This window comes from Protopterus annectens, chromosome 2.part0 (assembly GCF_019279795.1).
Source record: "Protopterus annectens isolate FY-2018-M chromosome 2.part0, PAN1.0, whole genome shotgun sequence".
Classification (NCBI taxonomy): Eukaryota; Metazoa; Chordata; order Ceratodontiformes; family Protopteridae; genus Protopterus; species Protopterus annectens.
The window spans coordinates 325,915,887-325,930,647 of record NC_056728.1 but is presented as its reverse complement, the minus strand read 5'-3'; the positions used below and the strand labels follow the sequence as shown (position 1 = coordinate 325,930,647).

At 36.7% G+C, this 14,761-nt stretch overlaps 1 protein-coding gene across 2 annotated transcripts in view; it reads right to left on the bottom strand.

Annotated features, from left to right (window-relative positions):
- The window catches only part of LOC122793085 (long-chain fatty acid transport protein 6-like), a 937,264-nt gene that overhangs the window by 232,747 nt on the left and 689,756 nt on the right, over nt 1–14,761 (bottom strand). For both annotated transcript variants that reach the window (XM_044060804.1, XM_044060806.1), the window contains exon 7: nt 2,768–2,858. In XM_044060804.1, coding sequence (XP_043916739.1) covers nt 2,768–2,858 — 91 coding nt within the window. The remainder of the gene's footprint in view (nt 1–2,767; nt 2,859–14,761) is intronic.

Sequence of the window (14,761 nt, the reverse complement as noted above, 5' to 3'; positions counted from 1 at the left end):
ATGGTGACCTATGTACTTTCATGCACTCTCTCATTCATGCATTGCATGATTGTTGGACCGCTCTATTATCAGACAGTAAAACTATAGAAGAAAAAACCCTGCCCCTTTCCCTTAGACAGCTGAACTGGAAATCAACCACTCATGATTAACTTCCCATAATGCTCTCTGACTTTGCATGCTACTCATCAGTTCCAGGTCACCACTGGCATAGATGGAGGACACTTTGCCACTAAACCAATTAACAAAATTAGATCCTGAACTGTGTGAAAAATTCAATACTATGCTTATGTCATAAAACTTAGAATTTAATAAACATAGCACTACTATACAGGAATACTGACGTACTCATTAATTTCAGGCCTGAACTCACAACAACACTAGATAGTTATGTTTTGATAGCTTTTGTATTTGTTGCTTTGAATAGAACTGGCACCTCCACTTTTATTTCAAATTGAACATTTTGTAAATACCACAAGTCATTAGTTTCCAATTACCATTCTGAGATAATTTGATTCTACATTCAACTATTACTATCTGGGCATTGCTTTCAGATTTTCAGTGAAACAAACTAGATGCCAAACAATATGCCACTCGTTTCACAGTGAAATAGGGTTATGGGCAAGCAAACAAGTAATCTCAGATATGTTCATGTCTGTCTGAAGAAGTATGATATGTATATTTTGTGACATTTAAAGTGACAGAAATATCACCTTTTTTTCTGAGAAATAAGTATTAGTTTTATTTCTAGTTTTGAAAGAAGATGCCAGTGCAATGATTTTGATATTTACTCCATATTCAGTTAGACAAATATACAAAAAAATCTGCTTGTTGTGAACCAAATGTCAAAAACAGAGCACCTAAATGGCTGTGTTGGTCTGCTGGTGGTACACATCAACATAGGGCCATATAGGATCATATACTTATAAGATCATGGCTTCAACAAAGCAGTTAAGGCCAAGGACTATTAGAGCCTTGTCAGAATTTACTCTTATATAACATCTCTGTCTCCAGGAAGGTGACACAGTATAGGCTCGGGAAGAACTTATGGTTACTATATCCGTAAAACTATTTCAAATTTTCTAGCAAGTTTACCTGAAAAAAATATGTCATGATTGCCAGCAATAAATTTACCTGGTGATTTCAGATGAAAAAAACAGACAGACAGACAGACACATACACACAGTTGCCTATATGTAATATCACTGCATATGAATCCAATGTTTTGAGGGGGTAGTGAAGAATAAATCCAGTTACAGAAAATGTTGCTGTTCACAAGAAATATGTTTTTTTTTTTTTTTTTACTTTTGATATACCAACTTAATAAACATTAGCTATGGAGATGAGCATGTGCTGCAATTCCTTACTCTGAACAGAAGTTATCTGTCAATATTTAATGGAAGTTATGCATAATGTAACATGCCAGGTTGGCACTGTCAAATGTGTGTAAAATCCTGCTTTCAGTACATTTGCATAAATAGCAATACATCAGTCACCCCATTGAAAGTAATTAATAAAATGTTCAAGGAATAATGTCTGGACAATCAGGTACAACATGTACTCAAACCTGCCATTCCACCCTTAGCGGTTTAAACGCAGCCCAATGTCAACTTTATCACCTTCACACTGTTCCTCTCAATATATGGTGTTTTTGTCACAGCAAACTACCGGTGATAATAAAGAAGTTCCATATTCTGGATAACTACACATGATTTGTATGACCTTTACTTCTTATGTACTAACAAATCAGTGCAGATATTTGCTGTGCATATACTGTTTTCTTCACCATGAAGAAAAGCCATATACTCACACAAATGGAAACCAATTACTAATTAATATAGCAAGTTATCACTATGAAATAACTGTAAAAATCTTCACTTGGTACAAACGAGTAAAAGACCATGTATCAGTCCCTCTTTAATAGATTTTAGTAACACTCTCAAGAAATGTTACTGGCATAGTCATATACTTAATGCTCTTAAGACTGCAAATCTGCACTTATGGATTTAAATGCAGGTCTTTGCTGAAATTTTCCACTACCACATTGTCTCCTCCCAGGTAAATGGGAGTATAATGTTTTAGCAGGGAGGGGGAGTCTCCCTTCACCCCCACACCTGCTGACAATTATATATACTAGCTATGAAACTGCACTACAGTGAGCAAAAGGGCATATTCTCCAATCCCTACTGTGCCACAATCTCCATGCAACTTTGTTTCTTCTTTCTAGTTATTTTTCAGTATTTTAAATTGTTGATCATATGGTGTTGACCATCTGGGTTTCAACAATTTAAAATTTCAACCAGCTGAAATAAACTCCTTCAGTGTTATGGTGTAGGACATACCTTCATTAAAGGAACTTGTTCTAATACTAACATCTGTCAGCTATAGCCTGCTGAAAAACAAAAATCACAGACAAAATATGTAAATCTTTTGTACAGTTTTCATTATTAGGGCATCACAGCATTGTGCATATCATGGATAGGTATGTGATTAATGTTAAAATGCCAATTAGTTCATTTAATTTGAATGTCTGTTTTTTTAGGTTCTCAAGTCCAAAGACTAAAGGCTGAAATCCTCATTTGTTAACCAAACTGTAGCATAGGGACAAAAATGTAAACTAGAAATATATTTTAACACTTTTTGCTTTTAAATAATTTGAATGTCCACTTTTTTGGGTCATAATTCCAAAGATTAAAAGCTAAATTCTCATTTATTAATTAATTTGATAAAATCATAGATGAAAGAAATATAAAAACAGAAATATATTTACCTCTCTTTGCCTTTATACAGTGGCCATTTTTATCCCTGATGGCTTCTTGAGTTTGTGTGTCATACTGTATTAATGCATAAGATCCCAAAAGCTGAAAAAAAGAAACACAATTTGAAAAATAAAACATAGACATGTAATATCTGCCTTTGACTCTGGTCATTCCAGCCTCTTCACAGGAATTCAGACATATAAAGCAGCTTATTGTGAGATTTCACAGAAAAATTGTTAAGCATAAAAACATGATAAGAGAGAATCAAAGAAAGAGAATAACACTTGAAGGTTATGAAACATTACTAATGGATAGCTATGGAAAACAGTGAATGAGTATAGTCAAATTACCATGCAACATTATGTCTGTTGTTTACACATTGGAAATAATACCAACACCCTGTATGTAAATTTTCCTTTGAACAAATACATATTTTGTACTGCTGCAGTCTGCACAAAACACCTATCATATAAACAAAAGAGATGTCATTTGGGAGATGAAAGCCAAACAGCACACCTAATTAATTCTTCAGTATTATTTCAAGAAAAGCCAACATCTACACTTAACTCTATTATGATGGGTATACTTTGATTCACTGAAAACTAATTTCACTGAATTTCAAAATACTCACACAAAATCGCTGAAAGTTCAAATCACTGAAAACTCATTTCACTGAATGTAAGTACTGTTGGGCGAATAAAATGCATATGCATCACCATATCCAAAACCAATGTGTTTTTTGCATCAGGGCAAGCCCCATGTGCCCCAATATATATATATGTATATATATATATATATATATATATATATATATATATATATATATACATATGTATATATATATAATCTATATATATATATATATATATATATATATATACATATGTATATATATATATAATCTATATATATATATATATATATATATATCTGTATATATATATATATATATATATATATATATATATATATATATATATCTGGGTCTTAGATCATCGAAAGTACGGTTTATCAAACCGTACTTTCATGAACCCACCTTAGTGAAAGTGCATTTTATTTAAAATGCACTTTTGTTAAAGAAAAAGAAAGAAAAAAGAAAAACTTGCTGTTTGCATGTAACGTTAGTTATACAATAACATGTAGTGTTGATGTACAACTAAGCCAACTATTGCCAAGATCTTGCTACAGTGGGGATGAGGGAATATTCCCTTTTCCCCCACTATAGTGCAATCTCGGAGTGAGAATATTAAAGTAGGGGGGTGTGTGGGGTCGCATGGGTATATAGGTGCCTATCTAATGGCCGAATTGACAAAACACTGAATTACACATTACCAAGACCGGTGTGCCAAACGTACACATCGCCGATTATTTAAATGGCTGAATAACACTATGCCGAAGCACACTACAGTGGAGAAAGGGAATTTATGTATTTCCCCACTGTAGTGCTCTCCACCCCCCCTATTTAAATATACCAACTCCGAGACCACACTACATTGGGAAAACACAAATTCCCTTTCCCTGCTGTAGTGTGCTTCGGCATAGGTTATTCGGCCATTTAAATACACGTTCGGCACACAGGTCTCTGTAATGTGCAATTCAGCGTTCTGTCAATTCGGCTATTAGATAGGCACCTACATATATATATATATATATATATATATATATATATATATATATATATATATATATATATATATATATAGGTTGGGAGGGTGGCCTAATGGTTAAGGTGTATATTCCAAAACTGAAACAACTTTTATTTTTGTGCTGTAAACTGTTTCCTCCAAAGAAAGGATCTCAAAGTTTAATAGCTTGATTAACTTTCATATATGGTTAGTCTAACTGATTTGTTTACCTTATTTAAATGTTTTTGAGTGGGTATTGAATGGGTATTCCTGCAACATTGAACAAAGCCTTTTGGTGAAACCCTGGGTCTGTTTTGGGTTTATAGCACCATTAATGTGAAAAAAAAGTTATTTCAGATTTTGGAGTGCTAGAATTTTTTCAACCATATATGTGGTAGAGTTTGTGCACTCATTTTTCAGTTAACATATACACACCAGCCAATTAAAAATCAATCATCTTCTTCTTCCTCATTCCTCTTTTTCTTTTTGCTGCTCATATTAGGGGTCACCACAGCAGATCATCTGTTTCCATTAATTCCTGTCTTCTGGATCTTGCTCTGTCACACCAACCACCTGCATGTCTTCTCTCACTACATCCATAAATCTTAAGTTAGGCCTTCTTCTTTTCCTCTTACCTGTCAGCTCCATCCTTTGCATCCTTCTCGCAATATACCCAGCATCCCTGCTCAATAAATCACCAAACCAACACAATCTTGTTTCTCTGGCTTTGTCTCCAATCCGTCCATTCTGAGCTGACCCTCTAATGTCCTCATTTCTAATCCTGTTCATCCTCATCACACCCAATGCAAATCTTAACATCTTTAACTCTTCCACCTCCAGCTCTGACTCCTGTCTTTTCATCAATGCCACCGTCTCCAACCCATATAACATAGTTGATCTCACTGCCATCTTGTAGACCTTCTCTTTCACTCTTACTGGTACCCATCTCTCACAAATCATTCCTGACACTCTTCTCCACTCACTCCACCCTGCCTGCACTCTCTTCCTCACCTCTCTTCCACACTTACCATTACTCAGAACTGTTGATCCCAAGTATTTAAACTCATCCACTTCACCAACTCTTCTCCCTGCATCCTCACCATTCCTCTATCATCCCTCTCATTCACACACATATATTCTGTCTTAGTCCTGCTAACCTTCATTCCTCTCCTCTCTAGAGCATATCTCCATCTCTCCAGGGTCTCCTCCACCTGTTCCCTACTCTCACTGCAAATCACAATGTCATCCACAAACATCATTGTCCATGATGACTCCTGTCTGATCTCATCTATCAACCTGTCCATTACTGTTGCAAATAAGAAAGGGCTCAGAGCTGATCCTTGATGTAATCCCACCTCCACCTTGAACACATCTGTCACTCCTACTGCTCTCAATGTGTTGTTTTTTTCTCTACCTAACTACTGTAGGCACATAACTATTCCTGCCCCTGAATAATTTACTCCCCAACAGGTTTCTCTAGCTCAACTTGTATTACTGTACTGCTCCTTTCATTTCACCAATATTTTCTCTCACCAGCCTTGACCTTTCTGTAATTATATTTCACCACAAGTTTACCATCTTTTCTTTTTGCAGGTAATACATGCTGCCAAATATTGTGGGTCTGCCTCTTTAGATATCCAAAGCCTAGTAAATAAAATTACAGAGCAGCATTCCTGGATTGCTAACATTTCCCCCCTTATGGTAACCCTGTCAGAAACCTGGTTAAAACCACATATTACAAACACCAAAATTCTACCCCCAGGTTACAATATCTTTCGCTCTAACAGAATTAACAAAAGGGGTGGAGGTGTTTCCATCCTCTACTCTAACCAACTTCATCTCTCCCCACTCTCTATTTCTATACCTAACTTTGAGCCTGCCAAAATTCTTATTGTATACTGTCACCTTAACTCACACAAAAAGTTCACCATGCCCTCTATCTATATCCCTCCAGGAAACAACATTCCTATCCTTGAGAACATACTCTCATGGATCAGTTAGCATGCTCCATATGAAACCATTATCTTTGGCGACATTAATATTAACTGGACTGCAATTACATCTACTTCTCCTAGTTTTAGCATCAATCTTCATGGCTTACACCAACTTATCTCCTCCCCTACCAGGACTAACAAAAAATCCTCTACTTGATCCACCCTAGGCTGGCTCCTAACCTCAGAACCCAACCTTTATCATAATCCTGGGATGAGTGACCACTCTCCCACTTTCATCCACAGATTCTTCAAGTATCCACCAAAAGACCACACCTACGGAGACTGTCGCAAACTTACCAGTTTTAATCCTGACACCTTTAGCTCTAAATTGTCTAGCATAAACTGCTCTTTCCTTAGTCACCTCCCTCTCAGTGAAGCTGTTATGTCTTTCAATCAGATATTTCTAGACATACATAATTCATTAGCACCTACCAGACAAATCAGAATAAAATCTAACGTTGCCCCTTGGCTCACAAAATACTCCCGTTCTTACATGCATACGAGGGATAGCATCTGGAAAGCCTGGGTCAAAAACAAGTCCCCTGCCATATTCCAAAAATACAAAGAGCTCAGAAATCTTTCCAAAAAACTAATCAAAAATGATAAGAAATATTTCTTTTGCTCCTCCAAATCCAACCCACATAAGTATCCAAAAAAATTCTGGACAACCATTAATAATCTTCTTTATCCTGGCAGTCCTACTACTCCTAACTCCTTCCCACATAACTCTGCCACTGAAACAGCCTCTCTCCTAAATAACTACTTTATTGAAACAATCCAGAAGCTAACACAAAATAACACTTCCTCTACCCATCTTTCAACTCCCAGCAAATCACCTTCTAATAACTTCTCATTTAAACCAGTACTCACCACTTACATTAAATCTCTCATCTAAACTCAAACCTTGCTGCCCCTCTGCTGATAAATTAATTTCTTCTTTCTTAAAATTGCTGCAGAGACTATTGCCTACCTTGTCACCTTAATCATAAAACTTGCCATTAAAGAGTCCTGCATCCCTGATATCTGATATCTGGAAATCTTTCTTTACAATTCCACTACACAAGGTTGGAAACTCTACTGACCCTTCTAACTATAGGCCTATTGCCATCCTATCCCTATCTCCAAAATACTTCTGAAGTGCACACATACCTAGTTACTTAAACATCTGCTTGACAATAACCTGCTTACTTCCACCCAATATGGCTTCAGACCCCACCACAGTACATCCACTGCATTTGTTTCTTTCAGTCAAACAGTAGATGAGGCCCGTGACAACAACATGCTTATCTCCTGTCTATTCCTAGATCTTTCTAAGGCCTTTGATACTGTCTCTCACTCTAAACTTTTAACTAGACTCTTACACCTCAATCTTTCCAGCTACTCCATAAAGTGTTTTTCCAGCTACCTCTCCAATAGGCAACAATCTGTTCGCTGGCAAACTGTCTGTTCTCCCTTCCTGCACATTAACACAGGGGATCCTCAAGGATCTATCCTGGGCCCCTTTTTGTTCAATATCTTCACTAACAAACTACATTCTGCTGCACGCTGTCAGCTTTATTACAATATGCCGATAATTCGACACATCACCACTGCCAATAATATTCCTAACCTGCTAGCACTCATTCAAGACACCTTCTCATGTGTTCAAACATGGCTTTCAGATAATCAGCTAGTACTAAATTAAAAAAAAAAAAAAAAAAACTCCTTTTCTTCCCAAGAACTCTAGCTCAGCATAAAATCTCCTTTACCATTAGCTCCCTTAACAGTACTATCATTAAAGCTGAACCTCATACCAAACTACTCCGCACCATAATCGATGACGAACTTAAATTCGGCCTACACGTCCAACAATGTATTAAAAAAAACACCAGAAACTTGGACTACTTTACAGAAATCAAAAATTCCTTACATCCTCCTCCAGACTCTCTCTGGCTCAGTCACTTCTCTTACCTTGCCTACTGTATGCTGCCCCTATCCTTACTAATATTCAGTCTACTCTAATGTCTAAACTTGAGCAAATTTACAATAAAATAGCCAGATTTGTTACTCAACTTCCTCACCATTCCCATCACACTCTTGCCCTTAAGACACTGAATTGTTTCATCAGCTACTACTTCCCCAGTTGTATATCACTCACTCCATTCTCTATGATCCCTCTTCCTGCCCCTCTATCTCCAAACTAGTATCTTCCTAGTCTCCCCTCTGACACCTTCGTACCACTGATAAACAGATTCTCAACATTTACAAACCTAATAAGAATATTGGAAAGTCCCTGTATAAATACTCAGTAGCTCACATCTGGAATACACACCCTCTCAATATAAGAAATATTGGCCAAAACATCAGTTTAAAAGAGAGCTAAAATACTATCTTCAAAAGACCTGGTCTTGTCCATGTCAAGCCCCCACATAACAACGACCTTACTTAATCACTATATACTCTACTCACCTTTATTTTACCATAACTAATTAACTCCTTATGGTCTTATTCTCACTGAAATACAACTTGGTTGCTCTACTTATTATACCTTGTATTATTATACTTATTTGTATGTTGTATGGCATTGAAAAGATGTTCTATTCTTTTTACTGAGGATTTGTGTACTTCTCATTTTCTATGTTATGTGATTGTATTGTTACGTTCTAGGTATTTGTCTTTTGTTCTTTGGAGCTTTTCTCCTCTGGTCTCCACTGAAAATGGGCCTTAGCTCAGTTGGACCAACCTGGTTAACAAATGTCAAATAAATACATAAATAAAAATAAATAATAAAACGGGTACCAATAAACTTCTTCTGTACTGCTCTGGCATCCTATCACTTTCCAAGATTCCATTAAACAATCTGGTTAAAAAACCCACTACCATCTCTCCTAAATACCTCCATGCTTCCACAGGCATCTCATCTGGATCAACAGCCTTTCCATTCTTAATCTTCTTCATAGCTGTCCTTACTTCCTCCTTCCTAATCTGTTGCACTTCCTGATTCACTATTCTGTCATTATCCAATCTTCTATCTCTCTCATTCTCTTCATTCATTAGACTCTCAAAGTACTCTTTCCATCTACTCAACACACTCTCCTCGCTTGTGAGTACATTAACCTTGTTATCCTTTATCACCCTAACCTGTTGCACATCTTTCCCAGCTTTGTACCTCTGTCTAGACAATTGGTACAGGTCCTTTTCTCACTCCTTAGTGTCCAACTTTTCATACAACTCGTCATACACCTTATCCTTAGCTTTTGCCACCTCTCTCTTCACCATACACTTCATCTCCTTGTACCTCTGTATACTTTCATCTCTTTGACAATCTCACTTCTTCTCCTTCATCAACCTCTTCCTCTGTATACTCTCCTGTGCTTCCTCATTCCACCACCAGGTGTCTCCTTGTCCTCCTTCCCCTGTCCAAATGTCACACCAAGCACCTTTCTAGCTGTCTCCCTTATCACCACTGCTGTTTCTGCCCAGTTATCTGGTAGCTCTTCATTGACATCCAGTGCCTGTCTTAACTCTTCCCTGAACTCCACCTTACAGCTATCCTTTTTCTTTTTTCATCTTCCACCATTTGATCCTTGGCACTGCCCTCACTCTCCTCTTCTTCTTCATCACTGATGTCATCCTACAAACCACCATTCTATGCTGCCTAACTATGCTTTCTCCTGTCACCACTTTGCAGTCTCCAATCTCCTTCAGACTGGTCCTCTTGCATAGGATATAATCCACCTGTGTGCATCTTCCTCCACCCTTGTACATAACATTATGCTCCTCCCTCTTCTTAAAATACATATTCACCACAGCCATGTCCATCCTTTTTGCAAAATCCACTACCATCTGATCTTCTGCAGTCCTCTCCTTAGCATCATACCTACCCATCACCTGCTCATCCCCTCTGTTCCCTTCACCACCATGCCCATTGAAATCTGCTCCAATCACCACTCTCTCACCCTTGGGTACACTCCTCAACACTTCATCTAACTCGCTCCAACATTTTTTTTTCCTCATCCATCACACATCCAACTTGTGGAGCATATGCACTAACAACATTCATCACACCATCAACTTCCAGCTTCATAAACATCACTCTATCTGATACTTTTTTCACCTTCAAAACACTCTTAAAATACTGCTTTCAGGATAACCCCTACCCCATTTCTCCTCTAATGCACACCATGATAGGACAATTTGAATGCACCTCTGATACACCTGGCCGTACTTCCCTTCCTTCTGGTCTCTTGCACACACAATATACCAACCTTCCTTCTTTCCATCATTTCTGCCAGCTCTCTCCCATTACCGGTTATACTGCCAATATTCAAAGTTTCTATCCTCGCTTCTACACTTCTAACTTTCCTCCTCTCTTCCTGCCTTCCCCCTCTTTTTCTCTTTCTCCTTTGGCCACCAGTAGCCCCATTTCCACCAGCAGTCTGCTGGCTAACAGTACTGGAGGTGGTCACTGTTAACATGGGCCTCGACCGATCCGGTATGGAAGTCTGTTTTGTTGTCTGTATATTTGCTCTGGCAAAATTTTAAACTGGATGCCCTTCCTGACATAACCCTTCCCATTCTGGGCTTGGGACTGGCACAAAGAAATACACTTGCTTTTGCATTTCCCAGTGGCTGGGTTAACCAATTAATAATCAATAAATACATAAATAAACATAAAGAAAGCAAACAACTAAATAAAAAAATGCATCATACCTGTACCTTCTCCAGTAAAGGTTCTTTGACACCAGAATCAAAGCACAGCATGGTTAAATAAATAAATTAATTAAAAGTTTTGATATGCCACAATATGAATAATGTCTTTCACTTTTTTCATTAGATATAATGAAAGCAGTTGCCTCATTTCTGAAGATAACTATAACACATTATAACACATTACTTTCTAAAACATAAATACTCTCCTCCGAAATTAACTCCTTCCCACAACCTAGATCTTAAATCCACCAAGCTTAGTGAAAAAATTTAATACAAATCTCACCCAAGAAAATCTGATATTTATTGTGTAAAAATAAATGCATGCCACCAAACTGAAGGCTAGCACAATGAACTTATTTAGAATGTAATCATGCAGTCAATGCTTCATTACACTATGGAGAAAAGCAGTTTTACTGAAATGAGTAAAATTACATGAAATTTAACATTTTTGCAGGGAGGGGTGCAAACACTTGTGCAGACCCATGTAACCCCCCCCCACCCACACACACCCACACAAACACACCTAAATAAACTTGTTTTTGGTGCTGGAAGATCAGTATGCTTTGTGTACTCTTCCACCCAGGTGCTGGGGTTAATTTTCCCATTACTGACACTACAGTGCAGCATAGACAGGATGCTATACTACAAAGCAATATAGGGGGAATACTGCACTCCTGAGTGTGTCATCCTTCAGATGAGAAATTATACTAAGGTCCCACTTGCCTAAACTAGTGATAGCTCATGTGGATGTAAATGATCCCACACCACTTATCAGGAGGGGTATCAAATAACGTATCAGATTGTTATACTCAAAGTATTATGCTAGTGCCATAAGACCAATTATAGTACAAATATTTAGGTATAAAACTTCCATATACATACAGATCCATTACCCCCTACACTCTTTTATCCATAACTGTCTTGTCATTTACATATTGCCATCACTTACTAAATAACAATTGTTCATATCTGCTGGTCCATTTAACCCAAATGGTGCTTATTGATATTTTGTCCATCTTTTCCCTCTGTTTTGACATATTTTTAGGCTATAAACAGTGAACTATCATTTCAATAGTCACATTTTTAAACAATCATATATATGAATTCTCCACAAACTTTTTTCTCAAATATGAATTCTGTCATATTCTAATAAGGCATGGTTAATCATTCCCTCTACTTCATAAGTTGTACATGCTTTCATCCATCTGTTTTATTTGACCTTTTACAGGTAACTTCCTTAACATAAATGCACACAAAAAAAAATCCTCTAATTCTATAACTATGAACTTATAGAACCCTTCACTGTATTGCACTAAAAGAACTAAAATGGCTTGAGCTACCACAGCTACTTAACTATCACCAGCTGTGCACAGCCTACAATATTCTCAAATATCCTGAAAAAAGCCCTCATTATCCAACCTACTTACTGTCTATACTGCAAACTGGTACCTAAGATCCAGTGAAAAATCTTTCCTCTCCATCACCAAGGTTAACAATAATGCAGGGAAAGTGCTCTACTCCTACACTGTTGCCAGAAATTGGAACTCTCTTCCCCTATCCGTGTCCACTGCCCCCTCCACATTCATATTCAAAAACTCCCTCAAATCGCATCTTCTTAGTACCTGGTTATGCCCTTGTATCACATAACCCTACCCACACTGCTATTAACTCCCCAAACTGCTCTCTGATCACATGCTGGATCTCTGATCCCCTGTAGGCTTGGTCATCTGAAAGGGTACTTTTAACTGTAGAATCTTACTTGATATATTTTCTTCCCTTACCAATGTATAACTGACATTGCCTTTTTACCTATGTGCTATATCTTCTTTTACCTGGAGTGTTTTATTAATTTGTTATATTACTATGCTCAGCATACATGATAAAACCTATTTTGTGTACTATGCCGGATGTACTGTAACTGACATTGTCTTTTACCTATGATCTATATCTTCTTTTACCTGGAGTGTTTTATTAATTTCGTTTTATATTACTATGCTCAGAATACATGATGTAACCTGTTTTGTGTATTATGCTGGATGTACTGTATTTGTATAACTTGATGCTGGAGCTTTTCTCCCCGGGCCTCTGCTGAAAATGGACCTGGTCCAGTCAGAATTTCCTGGTTAACAAATGTAAAATAAATAAATAAATAAAATAAAATAAAATGTGGAGTGTTACATCTCATAATGAGGAACAAATGGGCAAAATGTGGAACACGTACAAACAGCTTACAAACAATATTGACTAGGAAGCTCATAGGAATGCTAATATTTGTTACTTTAAACTAATGAAAGGTTCTTTTGATGGTTTAATAAGATTCAATAATATTAACCATGGATATCATTTAAGACATTCTTAACATTGCATGCGTGACAGACCCCTTTAATGTGGAACTATTAGGAACATGGACTTCTAATGACTCAGAATGATATAACTGACCAGAAGGATGTCCCTAGTCTTGGTTGTGCCAGGTTTATAGGATTTCTCCTCTGGTCTGTAGGAACAGCAACAGCAATAAGTAAAATAAAAAAAATAAAAAAAAAATCTGCATCCAGGTGATAATTCTAGATTAAACTTAATCAACCTTGTAGAAGTACCCAGTACATTTTTCTAGCAATGATCTTCAGTAATATAAAGAGGTCCTGTGTTGAATGCTTAAAAGAAAGACAAATAACAACACAAAGCTATTCAGTTCATCATTCTTTATTCTTCATAGGGTAGCAGGCAGATGAGCGTAGCTCAGAATGGTTTAATTTAGTTACACAAGATGTTTTTATAGCTAGATTAAAGTGTTGACCAGAACTCCGTTCCCACCCCAGGGGCCATGTGTTAATAAAATGAAAGACTTTGATTGGCAATTACTGTATGCTGATATAACAATTCGGCACCAATGCATTGTATTACATTTTTCAAATTAGCGAACAGAGAAAAAACTGCAAATTAAGCTATGTTTTCTTTTTAAAAAAATGAAAAGAAAAAAATGAACTGTAAAAAGTCCACATTGATCAAGGAATGTCTAGTTTAAAATAAACGCTTCCCCCACTGCTTCATCAGATCTACCTGTAAAAAATGATCAAATAAGACATTGCACACTTAGTTCAGATAAGTTTTTTTTCCTAAAGATGAGTAGTACATTGGTTGCTAACACTGTGTTTTACATTAAGTATTGGGGGGCTGAAAGACAGGCAAGTTTGGATTGCTTAGGCAATGACTTAGAATGAGGAATATTCCTCATAATGAGGTATGCTTGAGAAGTATGTCTAATTCTATTATGATTTTAAGTCTTTCCTGTCTCTTGTTTATATTTTTATGTTATCCCATTCATTCCATACTTTAACATAACAAAATATCGCTGTTATTAATTCATACATATTTTCTGTTTATACTTATTTTGTTAAATTGTAATTTCCACATTCTATTTTTCCAACTTACATTTTAATTTCTTTGCTATCTACCTTTAACCCCTTTTCCTAGCTTCACAGTCTGCCAAAACTCAATACATTTTTTCTGAAAGATTTGTCCAATTAATTTGTTATCTCTTCTTACAGTATTACATTCTATCCATAATAGGCATAGCAAAACTAAATGAACAATCGGATTTTTTTAAACCCAAACCTCCATCTTTTTTATAACCGTAAAACACTTAGCTCTTTATTAGATTTAGCTTTGATACCCATATTTTTCTAAAAAAACA